This window comes from Kogia breviceps, chromosome 1, assembly GCF_026419965.1.
Source record: "Kogia breviceps isolate mKogBre1 chromosome 1, mKogBre1 haplotype 1, whole genome shotgun sequence".
In the NCBI taxonomy this organism is placed as follows: Eukaryota; Metazoa; Chordata; class Mammalia; order Artiodactyla; family Physeteridae; genus Kogia; species Kogia breviceps.
In genome coordinates, this window is record NC_081310.1 from 151,739,958 (window position 1) to 151,758,445 (window position 18,488).

Here is an 18,488-nt window from a genome sequence, read left to right on the forward strand (position 1 = left end):
GGGGGCTACTCTTTGTTGCGGTGTGCGGGCTTCTCATTGCGGTGGCTTCTCTTGTTGCTGAGCACAGGCTCTAGGTGCGCGGGCTTCAGTAGTTGTGGCTCGCGGGCTCTAGAGCGCAGGCTCAGTAGTTGTGGCGCACGGGCTTAGTTGCTCTGAGGCATGTGGGATCTTCCTGGACCAGGGATCGAACCTGTGTCCCCTGCATTGGCAGGTGGACTCCTAAGCACTGCGCCACCAGGGAAGTCCCATGCATTTGTGTTTTAAAGGGAAAAAAAAAATCTCAGCCAAAGCTTCTAAGGGTAAAAATTTCTGCCACTGACCATCTCTGATTTAGGAAAAGAGGGGGCTTGTTTCATGGCCTGGATTCCTTTCAGTGCGGTTCAACTTACGTCTGAGTGTCTTCAAGTACCAGGCGCCTGTAAGGACACAGTCTCCCCTCCTAGAGGGCGCAGCGAGTCCTGGGCAGAAATGAGAAGGTGTGTTTCGGTTTGTTCCTTAGGGAGGTCTGGGAAACTGACAAGGGAACCAGAGTCCTGAAAGTTCCCAAGGTGCAGCCTGCTTACTTTCAGCATGTGGTGGTCCAAGCCTAGTGCCTGTCCCCTGGGTGCGGGTAGATGACAGAGACTGCTGGCCCAGGGATAAGTGGAAGAGCATGATGGAGGAAGCTTCCCAGGCCTCAGGCAGGTTATTGGAGGTCAGGATTACTAGGAGACAGGAACACTCCATGTCTGTCTAGACCACAAATTCTCTTTGTACCTGTTCTTAAAAACCAAAATCATGACATTCCAATCAAAAGCAGGCACTGCCCACACTGAAAAGGGAAAGAAACACCCTTGCCTATAAGCAGTATTTTCCAATCCACATGCATTACTGGCTAGTTACTATTTCTCAGGCACTGTGCTAGATCCTGAACACATAAAGATAAATAAGACGGACATATTTGTAAATGGATGAGAGCTATCCTGCTCTGAAAATCCAGAGACCATGCAGAAGAACCAGCCACTGCTTAATAATCTGCCATATAAGGACAGATTAACTTTCACTCTACAGGGTAGGACTATTTTATCTTATTCTTGCCTTAATGTGACTTTATTCATTTAATAAATGTATCAAGCACCTATAAGAACCAGACACAGCTCAGCACAGGTTACACAAAGTGAGTAATACAATGCCCCTGTCTTCAAGGAACAGTCTGGTGGAAAAGACAAGCAGATAAAAGAGCAATTACAACACAATAATTTCTTCCATAGGGGTAGGTAAAAGTGCTGAAAGGAGGACAGCTTAGAGAGTTTCAAAATAAATGGAAGTGTCTTCCATGGAAAGTTACACAGAGGAGAAAGCATCTAAGATGGGTCTTCAACTTAGAGTAGAAGTTAGCAAGTGGGCAAAGTGGAGGACCAGTCATCCTAGGCAGAGAAACACATGTGCAAAAACATGGAGGTGAATATGCATGGACAGAGTTCTGGGAATGCAGCTCGATGAAAGCATTTAAACAGATAACTCTTGTCTGTAATATGAAGTAGGGACTAAAATATCTTTCAAAGTTTTTTGGACTGTAACCCATAGTAAGAAATTCACTTTTGGGCTTCCCTGGTGGCACAGTGGTTGAGAATCTAACTGCCAATGCAGGGGACACGGGTTCGAGCCCTGGTCTGGGAAGATCCCACATGCTGCGGAGCATCTGGGCCTGTGAGCCACAACTACTGAGCCTGCGCATCTGGAGCCTGTGCTCTGCAACAAGAGAGGCCGCGACAGTGAGAGGCCCGCGCACTGCGATGAAGAGTGGTCCCCACACCGCGATGAAGAGAGGCCCCTGCTTGCCACAACTAGGGAAAGCCCTCGCACAGAAACGAAGACCCAACACAGCCAAAAACAAACAAACAAACAAACAAATAAATAAATAAATAAAATACATAGCCAAAAAATAAATAAAATAAACATTAAAAAAAAAAAAAGAAATTCACTTTCATAATGGCCCAGTATACACATGCACAGACACATAAAATGGAAGTGGAAACACAAGTTCCAGAAAAAAGTGCATACCCTTACTGTGCTAGATATTCTCTGAGATTTTCTACTCTGGTCGGTCCATTCTATTCTGAAAATCCAGTGGTCATGATCTACTAAATTGATCTCATGAAGTTCGAACCATAATTTAAAAAGAAACACTCTTAGGGCTTCCCTGGTGGCGCAGTGGTTGAGAATCCGCCTGCCGATGCAGGGGACACGGGTTCGTGCCCTGGTCCGGGAAGATCCCACATGCCGCGGAGCGGCTGGGCCCGTGAGCCATGGCCGCTGAGCCTGCGCGTCCGGAGCCTGTGCTCCGCAACGGGAGAGGCCACAACAGTGAGAGGCCCGCGTACCACAAAAAAAAAAAAAAAAAAAAAAAAGAAACACTCTTAGAAAGAAAGGCTAGGAAAAAAGATTTGGCTATAGCTGAAGTGAAAAATATTGAGAATCTGAACAATGCCTTCCTCCCTGCCAAAAAACTGCAATAAGGATGAAGAAGAGGACAGAGTTATCACACTTTACTATAAACCTTGCCTCACTGTCTGCCTTCCATTTGGGGATGAGATTTAGTTTGTTTATTTATTTATTTTTTTAAATTAACTTCACTGTCTCCCAGCACCATGCCTCGGACATACTAAGTGTTCAATGGGTCTTTGATGAATGAATACATGCATACAAGAATGCCAGGTTGGAGACTTATTTAGAAGATGAAATCAGGGATATACCCAAGTAATTGGACAAAGCATATAAGCCAAATATATTATGAAAATAAAATCAGAATTGTAAGGGTTTTGGAGTATCCGTAGAAAAAATAAGTACAGGTAAGTACACCATCATCATCCATGCTAGTTGGAAGTTAATGTATCTTTATCAAATTTTCGGTAAAGGAAAGAACCACCCAGATATTTATTCACATCATTTTTTCTATTATTTTATGGAGAAATTAATAAAATTATAAATGAATCCTATAATTGATGAAAAGTTCTATAATTCTATCCACATGCCTAACTGTTAAAGGTTGTTTTACTTTTTTACTGTATCTTGAATCACCAGCTCTCAGTCTTTGCTTTAAAAATAGAAAAGGAGTGTTTTTGATTCTGAGGAGAGTTTGAACACAGTGTTGGTAGTGACATGGAGTAAGAGATTACCTAGTCCTCCTGCATGGGCATCAATTAGTGAAGCTGCCACTGCAATTCCAGCAGGAAGGCCAAGGTCCTTTGCTGCCTCTGGTGTGAGCCCATTTCCAAGAGAAGTTCCAGGTGGCAGCACTTGGTTTCCTGGGTAGACAGGAGAAAAAATAAACACCTGTCAGTTTGAAAAACACAAAAGCAAACAGAGGGTTTTCTTAAGAGAACCTCTCTGCCCCCTCCCCTCTCCTCTGCCTTTTCTCAGCTTCATGAAGATGGAAACCATGCAGCTGCAAAGAGTCCCTATACTCATTTGGTGACTTAGGTAGATGTCCTTGGTTCCCATAGGTCATGCTCTGGGGTGCTTTACAAAGCCAAGAGCGCTATGGCATCTTTCAAATCAGAGAAAGATTCCATTCATGAGAAATTCCAAAAGATACAAATACAGTGGCCTCTTGGAGCCTAGGTTGAAATGGTCAAACTGTTCCAAACGAGCTTCCTAACACAGCAGCCCTACCAGCATACCTTACACACACACACACACACACACACACACACACACACACACACACACACACTCATGCACACACATTCACACATCCATACACACTCCCTGATTAATGTATATTCCTAAAGAAGTTGAGAAAATTTACTTATGTCGTTGCTTCCTATCAGAAGATAAGGGAGGGAATTATTTTGTTTCAACAAAGAATTTCTTAAAAGTTTTTCTCAGCTGGAAAAGAGAGCCCAGTCTAAACTTTGCAAACTTTACAAGGCTGCTACTTGCACAACCACAGAATACAATTTGAATGGTGTTCTTTGGAGTTGTGCAATGCAGTGACCCTGATATTTTGGGTGACCTTGAATTCCTGCAGTCAGTCAGGCCTTCAGTTAATAATTTATTGATTGTCTTGCGCTGTGTGGGCGCTGTGTCACTGTAAGAGGCGCTCCTTTTAGGGGCATGAGCTCAGGACACAGAGAACCATGTAAGTCAGAAGAGAATGAAGGGATCCATGTGCTCCCAGGTGTTCAGCAGGGGCTGAGCCACACCCTCCACCCACCCCAGCCAAGGAAGTTATCATAAGTATTTCTGCACTGCAGGAAGGGTGGGGCTGGACCTCTATATATGCTAAGATCCCTCTGAGCTCCAAAGGTCCAAGATTCTGAATGTGTGCCATTTGTTTAGTGCTAAGATTCCTACCACTTGTTAATTGTTCCATGGAGTTCCAGGGCTGAGCAGAGGTGCTGCAGGACTTCTGCGGGTGTAGGTGAGGGGGGCGGGGTGGTTAGAAAGGGAGGCAGAGGGCGAAGGGCTCACAACCTCCCCTAACTGAAAACAAAGCTCCTCCACAACACCATTTTTATCCATGTATCAAATTCTATCCAATTTGGAAAAAGTTTAGCTAAGAAAAAGAAGCAGAAGAAGACTGAACCCGCTGCATGGCTTCTTAGAGTGCCACTGTCCAATGTGGGAGTCACTAGACACATGTGGATTGAACATCTGAAATGTGGCCGGAGTAACCAAGGTGCTAAATTAATTTCATTTGAATTCATTTCCATTTCAATTTCAAAACTGAGTTCAGTTACTGAAAACCTTTTAAGTACGTTTGCAACAACTTGCGCATGCAAATCTACTTTTTCAACGTTAATTTAAGAAATCTAAATCAAGTATTTACAGTGAAAATTGAGAGTCTGAATTGAGAGGTACTAAGTGGAAAATACACATCAGTTGTCAAAGATTTCATATGAGAGAATGAATGTAAAATATCTCATTAATAGCTTTTAGATCAATTATATATTGAAATGATATTTTGGATATATTGGGTTAAATGAGATATATTAAAATTAATTTCACTTATGTCCTTTTACTTTAATGTGGCTACTGGTAAATTTTAAATTACATATTGGCTTCTATTATATTTCTATTGGACAGCACTGGACTGGAGGATAAGGTCCAGATGCTCAAATGATGGGGTGGAGAGCACAGAGAGCCTCTAGTCTGTCTGCTTTGCATGCACAACCAGCAGAAACCTGGAGGAGAGCAGCACCCTTAGCTGTGGACAGTCTGGCTCTGGACACTGTCTCAATCATGCCACTATGTCTACTAGCTAGCACATACAAGGCAGCATTCCCATTCACTGAGCACTTCTATGCTGGGGACCGTGCTAAGGACATGTCATGCATTTTCTCACTTTATTGTCACAATAATCCTATGGGAACATACCCTACGTGGGTACTATTCTAATCTGTCCCCATTGCACAGATGGATGGGGAAAGTCACTTAAAGTGTTGGAGCACAGGGCATGGATTCCACTCTGATGGATACCAAACCTGTACTCTTATTCTTTACATTTACATTCTGGTGCAGCTTCTAAGTGAATGAAGGAATCAAGAGATGTATTTGTAGAACAAACATTATGTATGTTTAAAAAGTGGCACCATTTAGAAATCCTGCCCACTGCATTCAGATTTTTTTTTTTTAAGGGTGAATTTTCACAGGAAGGTCAAAATGGGAACTTCTATTCCACCTTCATCCCCAATCCTCACAAACACAAAGGCTATCACTTTCACTGAAAAAAAAAAAAAAGGTTCAGAAGAAAAAAAGGATTAGCAGGGTGGGGTACACTTCCAAGCCTTTTGGACAGTCATCGAGAAAGAAGCCTTGGCTGGCGAGCTGCAGAGAGAGGCCTGGGCTTGCAGCCATAAGATCTGGTTTCAAATTACATGCTGGAGGAGCACAGGTAGATTTCCCAGCAGAGGCAGCATCTTGAGCAAAGGCCAAAAAGAAGGGAGATGGCCACCTGGGCTGACTGAACTGGCACATAAGCTGGGGTGGGGCCCAGCAGGTGGTGGAGGAGGCCTATAAGGTTGGAGAGGAAAGTAGGGAAATCCAGGCTAAGGTGTTTGAATTTATCACAAAGATCACTGTAAGCTTCTGAAAGAACATTAAGCCAGGGAGTAAGGTGACTGGGTTTGCATCTTTTTTTGAAGTAGAGTTGATTTACAATATCGTGTTAGTTTCAGGTGTACAGCAAAGTTATTTGGTGATACATATATGTATATATCTAGATTCTTTTCTTCCACTCTTTTCCATTATCGTTTATTACAAGATATTGAATATACTACCCAGACTCACAGACATGGATTTGTATCTTTTTTGTGTTTTTTTTTTTGCGATACGTGGGCCTCTCACTGCTGTGGCCTCTCCCGTTGCGGAGCACAGACTCCGGACGCACAGGCTCAGTGGCCATGGCTCACGGGCACAGCCGCTCCGTGGCATGTGGGATCTTCCCGGACCAGGGCACGAACCCATGTCCCCTGCATCGGCAGGTGGGCTCTCAACCACTGCACCACCAGGGAAGCCCAGATTTGCATCTTTTTAAAGGTCTCTCTGGCAGCACTGTAGCAGAGGACAGAACGGGGTAAGGAAAAGCAGTGGTGAAGCGATCTCAGTAACCAGAGAAAAGAGAAGGGCATTCGTTAATGTTACTGGCAAGTGAGATGCTGAAACAGGCAGATAGGAGAGATTTTGTGGAGCAAGAAATGGCAGGTCGGATGGACCTAGAGTCTGTCATACAGAGTGAAGTAAGTCAGAAAGAGAAAAACAAATACCGTATGCTAACACATATATATAGAACCTAAAAAAAAAAAAAAAAAATGGTTCTGAAGAACAGAGGGGCAGGACAGGAATAAAGACACAGACATAGAGCATGGACTTGAGGACATGGTTAGGGGGAAGGGTAAGCTGGGATGAAGTGAGAGAATGGCATGGACATATATACTCTACCATATGTAAAATAGATAGCTAGTGGGAAGCAGCCACATAACACAGGGAGATTTGTGACCACCTAGAGGGGTGGGATAGGGAGGGTGGGAGGGAGACGCAAGAGGGAGGGGATATGGGGATATATATATATACGTATAGCTGATTCACTTTGTTATACAGCAGAAACTAACACAACAATGTAAAGCAACTATACTCCAGGAAAGATGTTAAAAACACGAAAAGGAAATGGCAGGTCGTGGTGGTTGCTTGGATATGGGGAGCATGGTAGATAGGGAGACATCACCACCTGGATCCCCATTAAGGATGGACCTGCTGCCCAGTGGGCAGTCAGGTCAGCTGCCAGCTGTCAGCAGACAGGTGCCAGCTCCTCGAGATCACCTTAATGAGGTGATGCCTTTCCCAGAGTGGCCACACCTAGAGACTTAGCAGAGTGGGATCAGAGGGCTCTGATGGGCATCACTCACTCCAGAATACTCTGCCAGGTCGGCCAAGGTCTCGTGGGACTTCATCACATTTGAATTCTCCCTCCATCGAATCCTACTCCAGCCCCCTTCCTTTCACAGGTGGCAACCCCTAATGACCATCTTATACCCCCAAATCTGTCTCAGCATCTGCTTCCAAAGAACCCGACCTAGGGCAGTAAGCCAGGCTCTCTCCTCAATCCAGTCGTCTAGGAACAAAAATAAATATGCACAAAGATTAACACCCTCTTGTGAACTGGAACCACAGCATTCAGGAACCGTCTATCTGGACCCCAAGCAGGAAGGAGCTTTGTTTAGCTAGAGCCCAAAGGGAAACAGCTTGGCATAAGAGAGGATGATAGAAACAGGCGGGGATCTCTGAGAATTCATCCCAGGAAATCACACTTTATCAGCCAGAAGTGCACTGGGGACCAGAAGAGCTGTCAGAAGCAGGCTTTAGTGTGTCTTGACAACTTTTCTGGAAATAATCCTCCTTTCGCTCTTCTTTCACCATAAAATTAAATTAATCACAGCATTGGTTTTCCCAGACTTAATGAGAACTTCACAGCCTCAGCATTTTCAGTCTCTTCCCTTCTTCACTCAACCATTTATTCATGCACTTTAGCAAACATTTCAAGAACAGTGGTAATGAGGATGGCCCCAGATATTTTCGTTTACCCTGTGCCCAGATCCAGGTGCTGGAGACTGAGTGAAAGAGGAGCTTCCGACCTCAGAAGGCTGACACAGTGGTCTGTGCAAACCAAGGCTCTCCAGACCGTAGATGAAACGCTCTCAAAGGGGAATGTGCATGGTGATTCCCAGAGCACTGAGGAGGGACGGTGAGGGTGGCCTGGGGGAGAGCAGGAAATCAAGATGAAGGTGACATTTGAGCCTGGTCTGGAAAGACAGGTGGCAGATTGCTGGTTTCAGTGCTCGGGGAGATGGATGCCATTAGAGTGAAAAGCGCGTTCACCACAGGGAGCCCCAAGGGACACAGAGTGTTTGAGGCGTTCATACGTTTGCAAAAAGGGCACCAGGGAGGAGAGGAGACCTGTGGCCTCCTGGACAAGAGAGGAAGCAGGGGACCTCAGGCGGGGCCCACTAAGGCCATGTAGCCTGATGACCAACAGCTTTGAGCTCTTTGTTTATCATTTAAGAAGATAAGCCTGCAGCAAGAAAGGCGAGAAAAGGAAATCATTTTTGTTTTTAAAACAACAGAGCCAACTGAAAAATGCAGGCTGCGAAACATTATGTAGAGATGACTTTCCTATTTTTAAAGATTTTTTGACATGGACCATTTTTTTTAAAGTCTTTATTGAATTTGTTACAATATTGCTTCTGTTTTATGTTTTGGTTTTTTGGCCCCGAGGCATGTGGGGTCTTAGCTCTCTGCCCAGGGATCAAACCTGCATCCCACCGCATTGGAAGGTGAAGTCTTAACCACTGGACCACCAGGGAAGTCCAGGACATGACTTCTTTTTAAGAACAACAACAAAGATGTAGATTGACTTATTTGTAAAAACACAGTCCCGGGGAAAAAATACAGAGAACAGGTTTTCTCTGGATAGTGAAATTATGATATTTTTTTCCTTGCTACTAACCTATACATTCTGTTTTTTTTTTTTTTTTTAAATTATTTATTTATTTTTGGCTGTGTTGGGTCTTCATTGCTCCGCGTGGGCTTTCTCTAGTTGCGGTGAGCGGGGGCTACTCTTCATTGTGGTACGCAGGCTTCTCATTGTCGTGGCTTCTCTTATTGTAGAGCACGGGCTCTAGGCACGCAGGCTTCAGTAGTTGTGGCACGTGGGCTCAGTAGTTATGGCTCGCGGGCTCTACAGCGCAGGCTCAGTAGTTGTGGTGCACAGGCTTAGTTGCTCTGCGGCATGTGGGATCTTCCTGGACCAGGTCTTGAACCCGTGTCCCCTGCATTGGCAGGTGTATTCCTACCCACTGTGCCACCAGGGAAGTCCCTAACTTATACTTTCTAATGGTTCTACCTTGAACATGTGTTTCTTGTGTAATATTTTTGAAGGTGTTTTCCCCCTTAAATCTGTGCAGGGTGAATAAATTAGGGCACATGTATTCAGCAGAATCCTTCATAGCCATTAAAATGAATGAGGAAGAATTAAGGTATGAACTTGGAAGGGAGTCCAAGATAAATTAAGTGAAAACGGCAAGATGCGGAGTAGCATTCAGAGTATGATCCCATTTGTGAATTTTGTTAGAGGACACAGAAATGTAAGCACATACGCTTTCAGAAAAGTCCTAGAAAAATACGCAGAAGATTGTTACAGCGGGGACTGGGATCCAGGGCAGGGCGCTCTTCTCTGTCATTGGTGCTTTTTCTGTACCTTGGCCTTGTATTCCTTTTGTGATCAAAAGGAACTAGTTAGGTTAAAATTAAAGCAAAATTAAAGTAAGGAGAATACTGCAAGCCTTTGCCAAACCCTGCTCCTCAGCCTGAAGGCAGGGGAGAGGCCCAAAGCCAGTTCACTTATTTTCTTGATCTGGTTGGCTTCTGTTCCTGTGAACACAACTCTCACCTTGGGGTGTAAAAAAGCAATTGCTCTGAGGGCTCTTGGCCTTTTGTCCACTGGTTCCCATTCTGAAGGGCAGACTTGGCGTGAGGGTCACGAGCTGGGGCCTACAATTAGCTGGTGGGTACAGTCGCTCTTCACAGGTGGGAGTTCTATGACACCAAATCTTCCCCTACCAGTTTTTCAATTATCTATGACTAATGAGCACTTTGGGAACAGTTTCAGACACACACATAATCCTCTTTCCTGACGTCAGCTGCAGAAATTAATGACTGTGTGGATCGCTGGGAGACAGAAAATGCATTATAATGGTCAACAGAACTGTTATCCCCTCTAGGAAGGGGGAGCTGGGGGCGGGGTGTTGTATTAACTGGAAGGTTCAGTGTTCCTTTGTATTCCTACAAACATGAGACGAAACCCAGGGGGAGAGCTGGCTCAAAGCCCGTGGAAATGTCAGAGGTTCGGGCGTGGGTGGTATGCAGCCCGGTTCCTCCTTGTTTGGCACTGGACCCCCCTGTCCCCGCTTAGTTTTGCCAAGGTCAGCAGGCCAACTGGATCAGCTGGGACAGTTCTAAGGGACATCCTGCCCTGCCTGCAGAGTGGGTCTCTGAGTCCTTTCAGATTGAATCCACTTTCAATCTGGTTTCAAGGTGGGAGAACGAAAACCAAGACCAACTTTCAAAGAATAGGCTGGAGTTATTTCAAAAGAATGTGGTGGTTTCTTATGAGTTTGTTATTTCACATGGGCATACTATGTGCTGGGGTAGTTTCAAAGATGTGTAAAGACCTGGTCCGATTCTGGTAGAGCTCGAAAGTTACGTGAACCACAAACCCTCAACTAAACAAAACAAAATACTATTGTGTGCTCATGGCTGCCAGTAGACTGGCTATGGAAACTTATTTTTAAAAGAGCTTATAGAATCAGGGGCTTGATGCATACCTAGCACCTAAATTCCTCTACAGAGATCTCACCTGGGCAGGGTGGTTCATGGAGTTTTCTAGATCTGGAACCACAACTGATACAAGACTGACTGAAAAACATTCCAGTAATTCTTGCTCCTGAATGGGAGGTACACATACCCAGAACTACTCACTCAGTCAGAGAAAGTAATGAAAAACTCAAACCTGACATGTTCTGCCACCTGTTGAAAGACATCTTCCAAAACATTAAGTTGTTCATTTCCCTTCATTTTCCTCTTAAAAATAATCTTGTTTTAACTAGGAATTATATTCTATTTTAAATTAATGAGTAAAAAATTTTCTGATGATATCCTTAGCATTCATCATTCATTAAAGAAATGTTTACTGAATACCTACTATGTGCCAGGCACTGTTATCATGTTGACAATGAATTAAAGAACAAGATAGATAAGAGTCTCTGCCCTCATAGGGCTTACTTTCAGTAGACACTATTCCCAGCCAATACCTCTTCTGAGTTATACTTTGTAACTATTATAATCTTGTAAGCTCTTCTGTGATTTGGACTCTCTTTTTTGTATTTTTATATCCCTAGCCTTCTCTTCTGTCCTGTAGTAGGTATTCAATCAATAAACATACCATATATTTTAAATCAAATTTTAAATAACCCTTATGCTATGTTTTGTTTTTTCCCTGTGTCTCTTTCCTTCTCTCCTACTAGACAGAGAATAGCTCAAAGACAATTTTATTTATCTCTGCATTCATTTCCCCTCCCCCTAGCACCTAGCAGTGTCCAGAACATAAGTTCTCAGTAATATTCATTCAACTGAACTTATAGATTTCTTTTAGAAAGAAAAGAACATAAAGTACAGATCAACTAACTTAGACAAAAAGATTACACACACACACACACACACACACACACACACACACACACACACTAACATCCATCCATGATGCTGAATATCAGCAGCTGGGAGAGTCAAGAGCAGAGACTGGATTCAAGTTTAACTCTCGAATGCTGCTGAGACAAGGAACATGTTTCCTAATATAATCCCCACCAGAGCTACACTCTCATCTCTCTAACTCGGGCACAATATAATGGCTGACCAGCAGGCCCAAGCCTCTCACTAGGTATAGTGATGCTATGGTGACAAGACATTGTGGATATCAACCTTAGTGAAACAGAGGCTCTCAAATTCTCTTTGCCTGGTCAAGTCTGATTCAAGAAGTGGATGGTGGTCAACTTACAGGTGAAAAGCCCCAGGTCTTATCACTAAGGAGGGACACCAGGCCAAGGGGTCTGGACTTGTTCTAACAAGCAACTGGTAACCACTATAGGTCAGTGAGCAGAGGAGTGGCTTGTATACAATATACAACTTGCATTTTAGGAAGATAAATATCCTAAAAGTAATAGTGCCGATTTATCAAAACCTATGGACTCTCAGTCACTGTTCTTAGCATTGTTTAGTTGCTATCCACTTCAATGCTAGCAACAAATCCATTAGGCTAGTATTAGAATCACCACGTTACAGTTGTAGAAATAAATACAACAGAAAGGTTACATAATTTATTCAAAGTTACCTATCTGATGAGGGGCATGGCCTGGGTTTCAGTCCAGGATTCTCAGATTCCAAAGTCTGAGATCTTTGTACTATACCATGTAGCTTCAAGGGGGTAGATATTGGAGCCAGGGAGAATGATCTCAAGTGTGTGTTGACTATCATGGATACAAAAGGAGGAAGCTTCATTTACAAGAGGCTCCCATGGTGGGTCATGGCCAGGAACATGAAATCCCAGCATGCTGAATCATCTAGCTCCTTCCTTTCCTCTCCTAGGAAGGTTTAAAAAAACAGACTTCAAATGGCCCTTGGGGACCATCAACTTCAGTGTATTCCTTTTACAGCAGAGAAAACTGAACCAAGGAGAAAGGTGGGTTCCCTGGGGTCACTCCCTGTGGCAGGAGAGTCTGGACTGAACGCTAGGGCTCCTAACTAGAGGCAGGCATCCTCCACTCCACTTTTGCACACTCCCTGCTGTGACAGTGCCGTCCTGCCCCCTCCCCCAACGGGAGCAGGAAGCTCACCTAAATCAGAATCTAAGTCACAGGGAGAGGTGGCAAGGATCCAGTGGATTCCAGCGGTGTAGGCGGCCAATTCTGAACTATACAGAGCATAAAGTGCAGTCTTTTTAGCTTGAAATCATCCACTTTGTCACCCACAGTGACCTAATTCTCTAGTTAATTGCTGATGCCCTATTTTGTCCTCACCTAGCCTAAGGCCACCTCCAAAGAGCCTTTCCTGGGTAGATCATAATTAATCAGTCTTTCCTCTATAATCCCACAGCATGTTTCTTGGAATTACGTCATTCTGTTCTACATAATGGCTTTATTTTCCTTGTGCCTCCTTCTTTTATTTTAGATTCTAACCACCTTGAGGGCAGAGCTCGTTCAGTTTATTAGAGCACTCAGGAGGTCAGGTCAGGAGGTAGGCAGGCTTGGGTGGGGATCCTGGCTTCAGCAATCACAGGGCTTGTGACTTGGGCAAGTGATTCAATTGATTCAATTTCCCTGCTGCAGTTTCCTCACCTTTCAAAAGGCTACAATAATGCTATTTTTCTCCCAAAGAGGCTGTGAGAATCAAACAAGATGATACACATAATGCACTTTAGGATGCTGTCTGCCACATGGCAAATGCTTGATAAACGAGAGATATCATGGTTATTATGACTCTATACTGCTGGTGTATGGGATATTGCCTGGCACATTCGGGCTGAGGTTATAAAGCTTGAGGAGAGACCCTCAATGTTAGGGCATGTAGAGATATATGCTTTGGGGGTTAGGAGAGCAAACTGCAGAAACTGTGAAAATCTGTTAAAATATTCACAGTGATGGAATTCAGTTTTCCAGCACAAAAAAGTGCCTCCCCATGGTCGTGTCTCCATGGCACGTCTCCAGAGTGAAATGTTTTAAAAGCACTGAAGGTGTTCCCTTCAGAGTTATTTTAAGGACCAAATGTTTGCTTCAAAAGGAAAAATTATGATTTTGTCAGCAAAACCCTCCTTGACTGTTAAGATGACCAATGCTTTTAAGAAACAGACAAACAGTTCTTCCATGGAGAGTTCCCCCACTGCTAGGGGAAGGCAAATTCAGGAAATATATAGAAAATATTTTAGCTGTCATCGTGCTGAAGATATTACCAGGTTTACAGCAGTGGTCTCGCCAGTTTTATTTTCTTTTTGCACGATCCAGTCAAATATAAAGATCACACAAAGAAAAGTGGGGACTGACATAGGCTTCTCAATTTTTTATTTGGTCCCCTAGATTCATTAAAAAAAATCCTAGAATCAGGATCATTTGACACAATGTTCTATCACTGAAAAAAAGAGAAAGGATATGATCTCAAAATAAAGGACATTCACTTAATACATTTCCTTTTATGAATTTATTTTCTCATCCTATCACACACCAGTGAACACTTTGTCGGGGCCAGTGTCGGCCTCTAGTCTAGACTACTGTTTGCAAACTGCTGGTTTACAAAATGATAACAGCCTTCTAACAATGGGGGAATCAAACAGCAAGCTCTCACATGACAAAGTCAGATGGTGGGTCTGGTGTTAACCGCACAACGCCAAACATCTGGTGATTTGAAGACATCTGGGGCTTTTCTATCATGTAGACCAAACATGATTCAGGTAATTGACCAAATTTTTTACTTCCCAACCAGATGTCTTACTTTCATATAAATGAAGCCAATCTTGTACTTTCATGTGCAAATAAGCTAGACATAAATTCACCCCTGGAGGGCAGAATTAATTGCTTATTCTCAATGAACATTAAATTACATATGATTTTTTCTTTTTTCCCCAACGATTTTACCTTTGGAAAAAGGTTTTCCACCTTTGTTTTGTAAAGCATATACTTCATCTTAGGAGTGTTCTGCCTTTTTAAAATGTTTCTTCCTTATTGTTATTATTTTTTTTTTACAGTGAGGCAGTGTGCTATAATGAAAAGAGGGTGGTTTTAGAAGCCAGGATGAATTGGGTTCTAGTTCTGTGCATATCCCCACCCTCACACTTTTAAGGGTCTTGGAAACAGTTACTTAAAGTCTCTGAATTCAGTTTCTTTGCAGATATAAATCATAAATGCATCTATAAGGGACACTGTGAAGACTTGAGGTCATTCATTCCTACAGTGTGTATTGGGCCTTTACTGTGTCTGTTCCTGAGACACAGTGGAGGGCCACCTTGCTGTGCTAGGGGCTCTGTCAAGCAGGTGCTCAGGTCGGGGTGCTATTCAAGTCCTGCTTAACATTCTGGAAGGACAAGCACACTGTCCAACAAGGGCACAGCCAAGATTCAGGGTTTTTAATGAAAGTACGAGCAACTCCAACTGAAGCTAATTCTTAAAGGGAGTATCGAATTTGTAAAGGGAAGGACCTGCCTGAAACTTTTCCTCTGCTTTTGCAACTTTCAAGCATACACTGGAATTTGCTCTCATCATGTTTGTTTAAAGAATTCATGTGGTTATCAATGACCCTCCACCTTCTATGCCATTGTCCTGACAACCAACCATTTACTAGACAGAATATGGAAAGCAGACTACAGTGTGTCTGTTTGGTCAGGTTTAATAGCAAAACTCAACAATACAGAGACAATATTAAAAGACCAGGGTCTTTGTGTTTTGAGATCCTTCAAAGGGAAAAAAATACACAGATACAGACAGACAAATATACATATAAAGGAGGAGAGGGGAATGTATAGGGAACTCAACTGGGCAAGGAGAGGCTGCTATGAAGAACTCAGTTTAACAGCTGTTTAATAGCTGTTGTGTTTCAATAGCCAAGCTACAAAGAAATATTGCACATAAAGGCAAAAAGGGCTAAGTTTGTTGTTGTTGTTCATCCTAAGACATTAGATTCTTTCACCACCAAAGCCCAGAAACATCTCAAATATATGAAAAAAAATGGAATGTGGCTATGGTTGTTAAACTTTTTTCTAAGGACCATAACTTTTTTTTTTTTCTCCCAAATGGCATCAGTATATAAATCCGATCTGGTTCAACTAGAAAAGGAAATGGCCCAAAGTGACGATGCCCTAGCTCTGACAACCTAAGAGACATCCAGATTTGGGGGGCTAAGGAACAGAGATTCTAATCTAGAACTTAATCTGTGGTGAGAGGCTGCCAGTGTGGAGGCATTCTAGAGGGGAGGGGTGGTAATTTGTAGCTGTAAAACTGTAAGTCTCTAAGGCTGTACTGTAGAACAAAAGCTGAAGAGCAGAAAGTGTCCACTATTTAACCACAAAGACAATGACCTCATTCTGAGTGAAGGAGGATGCTGGCACTGCAGGACCCACGGGGAGGAGTGGAATTTGCCAGGCCGGCATTGAGCCAAATGTCAGAGTAAAATCCCTGAAGCCCTCAACCATGTTGCCATGGAATTCAGCAGAAGTGGTATCCAAAAATGATGCTCTAACTTAATGTCTTTTAAGTCTCCATCTAGGTCATCCAGTATAGTATGTATGCGGCAGACGGAGAAGGCTCATGGAGATTTTGGGAAAAATGCTCAAGTGATAAGAAGATCAACCTTTGTAAATAAAACAAAATCTAATTTCTCCATTTTAAAGTCTCATTCTTTGGACACAGGACCTGGGAGACTGAACAGACCTTGCGCAAAATGAAAAAGGCTGGCCCAAAGCCCAGGAGTGTCACCAGCCCTCTCATCCTTTCACCATGGCCAGAGGGATGGCTCCCAGAGGGGGAACCGAGGGCAGAGGAAGCCAGCCCAGATCTCCAACAGACTTCAGTGCCTTCAGCTGGGAGGAGAAACAGACAAACTGTGCAGGACTCTGCCTTTTGGAGAGACTTTGGGGATTGTACAGCCTCTGGAAGGTGATCAAGGGTGGACATCCATGGAGGGGGGTGTCCATGAGGCCAGTCCACCAGGCCCTGGCTTAAATAACCAGAATTATTTTTTTAAACAAAGATCAAGATCACAAAGCTATTATGCACCATGGTTTTTCTTCAGTTTACAAGGATAATACAACTTCACTACAGACAATGCAAACAATACAGAAAGATAGGAGAAAAAAAAAAAAACCTTTCCCTTATTTTCCTCCTCCTAGAGATAACTACTACTGAAATTAATAGAGAATACCCTTCCAAAATATTAAGATACCCAAGTATTTAATTTTATGTATCGATACAAGGGATATTACAAGTATGCAATTTTATAGCCTGCCTTTTTAACTCAGTGATACATCACAGACTTCTTTACTCATCAGTGAATAGAGTACATTCTTTTGGAAAATGTATCATATTCTGCAGTATGGATGTGCCATATTACTTAACTAATCCCTTAGTTTCAGACACTTAATTTGTTTCTGTCAAATTAAAAACAGATCCAGACTTAGTAAGGAGAGACTTAGTAAGGATTATTGTAAGGGGGTAAAGGGGCATTTGCAGTAAGGGATGGAAAATTATCGCAATAAGGAGAATATTGTGACCACAAGATCTGCAAGTGTCCCAAGAGCTAGACAAAAGGGGTCTTTCTTTTACAGAGTAAACAAGGATAGAAAGAACAAAATGTGGAGAAATGGCATGAAAGAGTGGTGTGACTGGATAGTAGATCAGAGAGCATCTAACCCTGAGGCGAGACTATTTTGCGGGAGGGACCTGTGATAGTTAATTTTATATGTCACCCTGACTAGGCCACAGGGTGCCCAGATATTTGATCAAACGTTATTCTGGGTGTTTCTGTGAGGGTGTTTTTGAAAGAGATTAAGATTTAAATCAATAGACTAAGTAAAGCAGATTGCCCCCACTAATGTGGGTGGGCCTCATCTAATCAGTTAAAGGCATGAATAGAACAAAAAGGCTTATGTCTTGCTCTTCCTACCTCCAACCCCCACTAACAGAGAATCCTTCCTGCCTGACAACCTTTGAACTGGTACAGGGGCTTTTTTCCTTCCTTTGGACTTGAACTGAAACATCAGCTCTTCCTGCGTCTCCACTTTGCCACCTCACCCTGAAGATCTCGGGACTTGCCAGCTTCTACAACTGTATGAACCTATTCATTATAATGTGCATGCGCGCGCACACACACACACACACACACACACACAAACACCCTATCAATCTGTTTCTCTGGAGAACGCTAATACAGGACTCTGAAGGAGGGCTGTATGATGGTTCAGGCTGAGGGTGGGCCGAAGTTCAGGGGCCTGAGGAAGGACGAAGTTTGGTTAACATGCATTTTGTCCCAACTGATCAGTGGGGACAAGCAGTGCAGCTAATCATTCATAAGGCAAAGAATGGGAATCTGGAGGGTCTGCGTCTGGCCTCGTAAGAAGTAAACAAAGGAGGCATCCAGGAGTCTTATCCAAGTCACATGGGGAAGGACACTTCTCTGCAGTAGGCCATTTCCTGGAATGTAAGGCTTGGGGACATTTATAAACCTTCACTGTTTTCCAGGAGCACAGGGCTCAGATAAAATTCAACACTGTCATTTCTAACCATTCTTTTTATAAATAATACTGTCGAGAACATCTCTGAATGCATGGCATCATGGTTTACTTGAGGAGTTTAGGAATGGCACCTCTGTTATCCCTCACTTAGAAGTGGAAGCCATAAATAAGTGTCTAATATCCT

The 18,488-nt window shown here is 43.2% G+C and overlaps 1 protein-coding gene across 11 annotated transcripts in view; it reads right to left on the bottom strand.

Moving 5' to 3' along the window:
* Window positions 1-18,488, bottom strand: part of FGGY (FGGY carbohydrate kinase domain containing) — a 468,943-nt gene that overhangs the window by 248,571 nt on the left and 201,884 nt on the right. For 8 of the 11 annotated variants that reach the window (XM_067006883.1, XM_067006886.1, XM_067006882.1 and 5 more), the window contains one exon: window positions 3,159-3,287. The exons of the other annotated variants lie outside the window; for them this stretch is intronic. In XM_067006883.1, coding sequence (XP_066862984.1) covers window positions 3,159-3,287 — 129 coding nt within the window. The remainder of the gene's footprint in view (window positions 1-3,158; window positions 3,288-18,488) is intronic. 11 annotated transcript variants of the gene reach the window in all.